General features: G+C 29.3%; 1 protein-coding gene across 1 annotated transcript; it reads right to left on the reverse strand.

Moving 5' to 3' along the window:
- Window positions 1-272: 272 nt before the first annotated feature.
- Window positions 273-6,399, reverse strand: LOC109337167 ((R,S)-reticuline 7-O-methyltransferase-like). The gene is made up of 4 exons (XM_019574078.1): window positions 6,265-6,399; window positions 1,992-2,479; window positions 1,318-1,594; window positions 273-801 (listed from the first exon to the last, which is right to left on the reverse strand). The coding sequence occupies exons 1-4, from the start codon at window positions 6,307-6,309 to the stop codon at window positions 502-504; spliced, it is 1,110 nt and encodes a 369-aa protein (XP_019429623.1). The 5' UTR covers window positions 6,310-6,399; the 3' UTR covers window positions 273-501.
- Window positions 6,400-6,835: the final 436 nt, after the last annotated feature.

The raw sequence follows: 6,835 nt of genomic DNA on the forward strand, positions 1-6,835 counted from the left end.
ACTTAATTGCATTTATCACATTTTTTTGTATAAAATATTACACTTATTTCTCATGCAAGGTAATTAGTATAATGAAAGTATAAAAATCAGGGGGTCTACGTAGGTGTAGAAAAGTGAGGGGTAGTTTATGTAATTTCGCTAAAACTCAGTGGGTGTAAATGTAATTTACTCTAGAAGATCTTCTTATCAAATGTATAAACGAGGTATAACCCTCTAAATTAATAAATTGTGTACTATATTTCGAACAGAAAAAACATAATTGAAGGAGGGTAAGAGAAAAGGACATAAACTTTTTGCACACAGATAATAATTCATTAACAACAACACAAAGAACACTCACAAACACCTCACTCTGCTGGCTTACACTTACAGATTTGATATAGTCTATAAATCCTAGCTCATGCTGGTGGATGAAATTTTATTCAAATTTTAACACAAGGAGTTTCCTGCATAATGCAAAGCTTAAACCCCCTTTTAATCACACAAACCATAGTGAACACTTTAGATTGGAAAGGCCTCAATAATTGAAGGCAAAGCATTGATCTTGATGATGTTGTAACGAGGGAATCCTGTTTGTTCAAATAACCATTTCCAATTTTCTTCAGTCCTTTCTTTCCCTCCAGCATTGTGTGCAAGCAGCATCATGTCAAAAGCGAAACCAGTATCATCAAATAGACCATTCCCTTCTGGCTGAAGAACATGATCCACAATGATTACCTTACCGCTCTTCTCTGGTATTGCCTTCCTGCAATTCTTCAAAATCTTGATGCAGTGTTGGTCACTCCAATCATGCAAAATCCACTGCATTAAATGAAAGTGTTAGTGGATTTTGAATATAAAATTATAACCAAAGGTTAACTCTAACTTTATTTTTTTATGTAATTACAACCTGGATGCAATGATAATGTCTTATGATTGTTAATATTTCTCTAACAAAAGAATGCTAACTAGGTTAATAAAAATAGTTGTGGCATATGAAAGTATTTTAGAATATTTTAAATTATCTTAAAGATAATTTTTACAAGATATTTAAATATCGAGAGAATATCATTAATATATCTTTGATTAGTTTAAAGTATCTTAGAAGATCTCTCAAAATTTAAATTACTTTATTTTTATGATTTGTTTTCTTATCTAATTTAGAGTCTAATACTAAGAGAAGGGTTAATGTTATCTTTTTTGCACCAATATAAATTTACAAGTTTGATAATTCATTTTCCCCTTCTATACCTCAACCCTGAAATTTCAACAGCCACAGATAAAAGTTAGAGAAAGATTTTGGTGTTTGGATTAGAAAGACAAAGAAAATAAGGGTACCTTCATGTAAACAGCATCAGCATTAGGAATGGACACAAACATGTCTCCTCCAACATGTGTGATTCCATCATACTTAGGTGCTGTGGAAACCACATGCGACAAATCAAAGTTGATACCATTGATGTGTGGGTAAGCTCTGACAATCTCAGAGAGTGATCCTCCAATACCACCACCAACATCAACCAAGGAATGAATCTGGTTGAACCCATCTTTGTATCCAGATATAACAGCCTTAGACACAATCCTTGCTGTGCACACCATGCCATCATTGAACAACCTATTATGAATTCCATTCTTTAACCATCAAATATTGTCAATTTTACAACCAATATAATTATTTCTATCTCACTTACTTTTTATTTTTATATAAAAGTATAACACAAAAGTAGAGGGAAAACAAATGTTGTCACATATTTAAGAGCAACTCTTGAAGATAGAACATCCTCCAAATTAGTCATTTAAACTCAAAAATCCCTATTTTTCTTTTTTATATATTCAAAATATCAGTCAAATTAATCATTTATATAGTATTAATTTGATGGTCATTTTTGTCATTTAGGAACTAACTAGATTGACATTTTAAATATTCCTTGATGAAAAGTCAAGACTAAATTGCATGGTGCCTAATTGTTTTGGGAACAAATTGGTTATGATGTACACAAAAAATTACTCACCTGTTATAATCTGGGTTCAATCCGGTCATGTCAAATTGTTCATGACCATGGCACTTAAAGAAAGCAGTGCCATTTTGAGTGCCTTCTCTAATGATTTCACTAACATAGTGAGTTGGGTTCAAGTGCAAGGGGTGATTCTCTAACAGCAACATAGGTGCTAGTGTCATTTTTGTGTCACGTAGGATCCATTTTGAGGCACGTGTCAAGCCATAAAGGGTCTCTCCATTTTCAGATTGCACTGCACTAAAGATTTTTCTTCGGATTAACACTCTCATGATCCTGTGGAGCAAATCAATATCTGGGGTAGGTGCATCTTCAATGTTCTCAACAATTTTGGACAGGGAAATGGGTTGGCCAAAACGGTCTATAATATCAGCTATGCGAAGCTCCACAGCACTTTTTAGAGCCACAGAGTCTGTGAAGCTAGTCATATATCTCCATATTTCAGCTTGTCCTAACAGTGATTCTTCCTCTTCCTTGCTCAGACCCTGTAATTAAAATTGGGAATTCTTTTTTATCACTCGTAAAAAATTGTTATAGAAGGTAAATAAATGGAATATTCATGAGATTCGCTGACACAATCATGATAAAAGAATGGGTCATGTCCAAAATTATATCTCAAACCAATTACAATTAAATAAAAATATAAAATAAATAATTATTTTAATTATTTTGATACAACATATCTTTATATATAAGACATTTTGTATATATTGGTAAGAAATAAGCTAACAGCCAAAATAGGGGAAATGTGTGTGTAGTACTTAGTTGGTTTACAAATAATATAGTTAATTAAATAAACCTATAGTAAGAGTGTAAGGCTAAGAAAAATCAAAACCTTTGCTCAAAACAGGATCCATCCCGTTCTCGTTATCACTAATATAAAAAAATTAAACACAAATACTATTAAGCAAAACGCAAATCAATTTTGTTCCTTTTGAATTATATATCAATGCTATCGTCCCGCAACTAAGGTTTCCAAAGAGGAAATGTAAATTTAGCACCCAAAAAGGGAATATGATGTTCAAATTAAAGTCCAGCTTTGTTCTGTTCATGAATCCCAATATCTAAATAAAGTTACCACTGTTATACATGGATGATATTTATAGGTCTGTGATTAATTTTTCATATATCAAATATTTGTAATTTTGATTTAATATTTGTAATTTTGATTTAATATTTGTAATTTTATATATATGATAATTCCTTAATAGGATGAAATTTTTAAAAAAATTACTTCAGCGCACAAGTTACTTAAAAGATAAAATCTAAAAGGAAATATCAAAATATAATATTATGTGGTAGACATTAATTTAAATAAAATATGAGTGTTAAATCTATGATTGCTAGTGTAAATACGTATACACACTCAGCACATCATTCACAATTTATTTGGATTAATTTTTTTTAAAAGTCATTTCATATTGAAAATAAATGATGAATAATATAGTGACAGTATAAAAACAGTTAGACTGTTATAGTATACATCTTTTTTATGGGATATCTCACAATAATTATTAAAAACAAAACCCTACCAAATTTAGAAATAGAAACTAAATACATAATTATACTTATTTCTAATTATGGAAAATATGTTGTATCTATATTTATACATATATACTATATATAAAACCAAAACTTGAAATAATTACCATCATGATTCTATTTTCCTATTTCTCCCTTAATATTTTTTATTTCTAAATTAAAACCATATAATCTTAGATAACTATAATTAATACATCTCACTTTAAGTTTGATATTATAACAAATATAAAAATTATAACATGAAGTACACACATCCAATACAACATTCTAATTCTCTAAAATAAAAAATACACATTTAATACTTAATATCATAAAATAAAAATGCAGGTCGACAGACATGAAATGTCTCTCGATACGCTAGTAATAATAACATAAAAAAAATTGGATGTTGCTTGCACAACATCTATGCAATAATAATAATTGAGTGGTAAGTAAAAGCAATATACCTAAATAGTAAATATGCATAAATGTAAAAAAAAAATTGCACTAGATTGTATCCATTAAAGTCTTCTAATTAAGACTTTACCACAATGTTTTTTGCATTAATTATTTTGATTGTTTAGACTTTGTGCTTAACTATTAAACTTAATCTACTATATTTTATTCATTTAATTTATGTTTAGTTTTTCTTTTTAAAGTTTAGATCATGAAAAAATATGCCCATATGTGAAACATGGAAAGACGGTTAACCTCAACAAAATCTAGTATCGCTGGTCAACAAGAAAACTGACAATGTAACCCATTTCTTACATGTGCTTTGATTAATATTTATGAGTTAATTAATTTTTAATACAACATTTATATTTTGAAATACTTTCTCTTATTTTGTCTCTCATATCTGATCAACTTTCACTCGCATTATATGAATCTCCATTCTCATCCTGTATGTCACTTACACCATCTAGTATCATAAAATGGGTCGTAAGTTACATTTTCCTTTTAAATGTTCAAAATTTGATTAATGTTTGAAAATTTTGTTTTTAAACATTACTTTAAATATTTAAAATATGAATACAATAATTTAAATTTATAAAAGAGTAAAAACATAGATTTAGAATACTAAAATATGATAAAACTAACATTATAGTAATTTCAAGAGTCTTAAACTAAATCATTGAAAAGGAAAGACTAAGATTAAGACTTACCTTAATATTTATGGTTAGATACTTAGGTTAGATTTGGCTAAAACTAGATATATGTGGATACCCTTAATCGTTGTTGCTACCTTCTACTTCCTCTGTCCCATATAGATATTTTTATGGGATAGTGAGAGCATTATTTTCAAAAGTCTTTTCCTATGTTTATAGATAAGTAAAACCAAAATTTTAAAACCAAAATCAACTTACTCTTAAAATTTAAATTCATCCATAATTTTTCCTTTTGTATAGAAAAGTTCAGAACCACATTTCTGCATCAACATCAACTATTTCCCACAAGGTTTTCATGTCAAAGACAATTATACTGTTATCACCCATAACAAATACTAACATTTTGCCGATGAATTTTTCCTTTACTTAAGACATGAACATATATAGCTCAAATACAAGTTCAAAAGTTTAAGACTTGGCTAGTAAAAAGATTTTCCTTTCCATGGAAGAAATTATCGAAAACGTGACTAGCCAATCTACTGTTCAATTTAGCCTACAAAGCATTGCAACTTGCAACAGCAATTTGAAAACATTTTCTTGAAGTGTTTCCCGAACTTCTCACTTATTCTGCACTAGCAAGAGAAGTGAAACCCTACATCATCCAAATAGAGAAGGAATGATAGTATGGGTCTAGTGGCACAATATGAAAGTGCAGTTAGAGTAATAAGTCCTCATTTATAAATTTTATATACTAACCACATGAACGGAGGGAGGATTATTAAGATGCAAACTTTAGAGCACTTAATAAACAAAATTTATATTCCAGGTAAAGGATTAAATTATTTCAAGATACAAACTTTAGACTACTTATTAAACAAAATTTCGATTCCATATAAAGAATTAACTAATTTTATAAACTTAAGTATTACATTTTTTTTTGTTTTTTAGTCTAGTAATTAGTATTTTGTATAGAAAATAAAATATCTCCTCTTATTATGAGATAATTGATTTCCTCCGGCCAGTAAAATCATGATATATGTATTATTTTGTTTAATTTTAAAAATATTTTTGTAGAAAATAATTAAATAGTATATAAGTCATATTTTAGTGGTTGTAGGAGATAACTCATCTCTTTATATCAAGAAATATTTTATTCTCTTTTTTATGATACAATTCTGCTGGTATGGATATTCTCTGTATGCAAAACTCAAGTTCAAGTCTTTGTATATGGACCACCCTGAATCAACTATCTGTTGGTTAGGTTAATTTATTTGGAAGAAAAAATGTTAATCAAACATGCCTAATGGACACTCACAAGTGCAAGATTCCTTTTGACTCCTTAACAAAGCCACAGTGCTAATAACTGCTGATTGGTACAATACACAAAACTAGTTAAATAATGACTTAACCCAAATAATTTGGAAACTCATTGAACTCATTCAGAATGTCATAACTCACATATTTAGTACATGCAGTTCAAATCTTATGAAAAATAATAAATAATCGATCTATTAATTCACTACAAGAACTATATATAAATCTAGATAAATAGAGCTACTATAGTGACTCAGTTTTAAGATCCATTAGCATGATTCAAATGTGAAAGTTAACTATACATATTCCTCCCAGATTCTTTTTACCTTGAAGCCAGTAGGTGGAGATTGGTTGGAAATAACAGTCTCCATAATTTGCAGAATCCTAGATAGAAAAACAAAACAAAGGAACCAAGAAATGTTAGCTACTTACTCTACACTTGGTGTGGGTGTTGGAGTTAGGTTCTCTAGTAAATAAGTAAGCGAGGGGTGTGTGGGGCTAAATTCAAATGAGGTAGCACGTATCAAACGGTGATTGGTTAAAAATCACGTCCTTGTTTGCGCACTTGCATTATTGAGCTGCTATCATTTATGCTTTGGTGAGGTGTGTGGTTGACATCAGAAAAAAACAGGAGTGCTATATTTTTTAGTCTTTACACAAAACAATAATGGTACTACAAAGTAGATATGAATTATGTCGACGAGATGCCATTATGATTTTGTAGACAGATTACTTGTTTTTATTCCTATCCCAGTCCAATGAAAAATTATTATTGAATTAAAAAGAAAAATTCTAAACATACAAAATAATATTTTATATTATATGAAGAAGAAAGTTGATTGATTTGAGACATGAAAACATAATCATTTTGAGGCACATATCCCTATTCCACGATTC

This window comes from Lupinus angustifolius, unplaced genomic scaffold (assembly GCF_001865875.1).
Source record: "Lupinus angustifolius cultivar Tanjil unplaced genomic scaffold, LupAngTanjil_v1.0 Scaffold_2_173, whole genome shotgun sequence".
NCBI classification, from domain to species: domain Eukaryota; kingdom Viridiplantae; phylum Streptophyta; class Magnoliopsida; order Fabales; family Fabaceae; genus Lupinus; species Lupinus angustifolius.

What these genes read in the sequence shown, in the direction of transcription:
- LOC109337167 (XM_019574078.1), bottom strand. Translation starts at nt 6,309, where the DNA reads ATGGAGACTGTTATTTCCAACCAATCTCCACCTACTGGCTTCAAG. An exon ending in TTGAACCCAGATTATAACAG is followed by an intron (nt 1,595 to 1,991) that starts GTGAGTAATTTT and finishes AATTCATAATAG; the next exon opens with GTTGTTCAATGATGGCATGG. An exon ending in CTGATGCTGTTTACATGAAG is followed by an intron (nt 802 to 1,317) that starts GTACCCTTATTT and finishes CATTTAATGCAG; the next exon opens with TGGATTTTGCATGATTGGAG.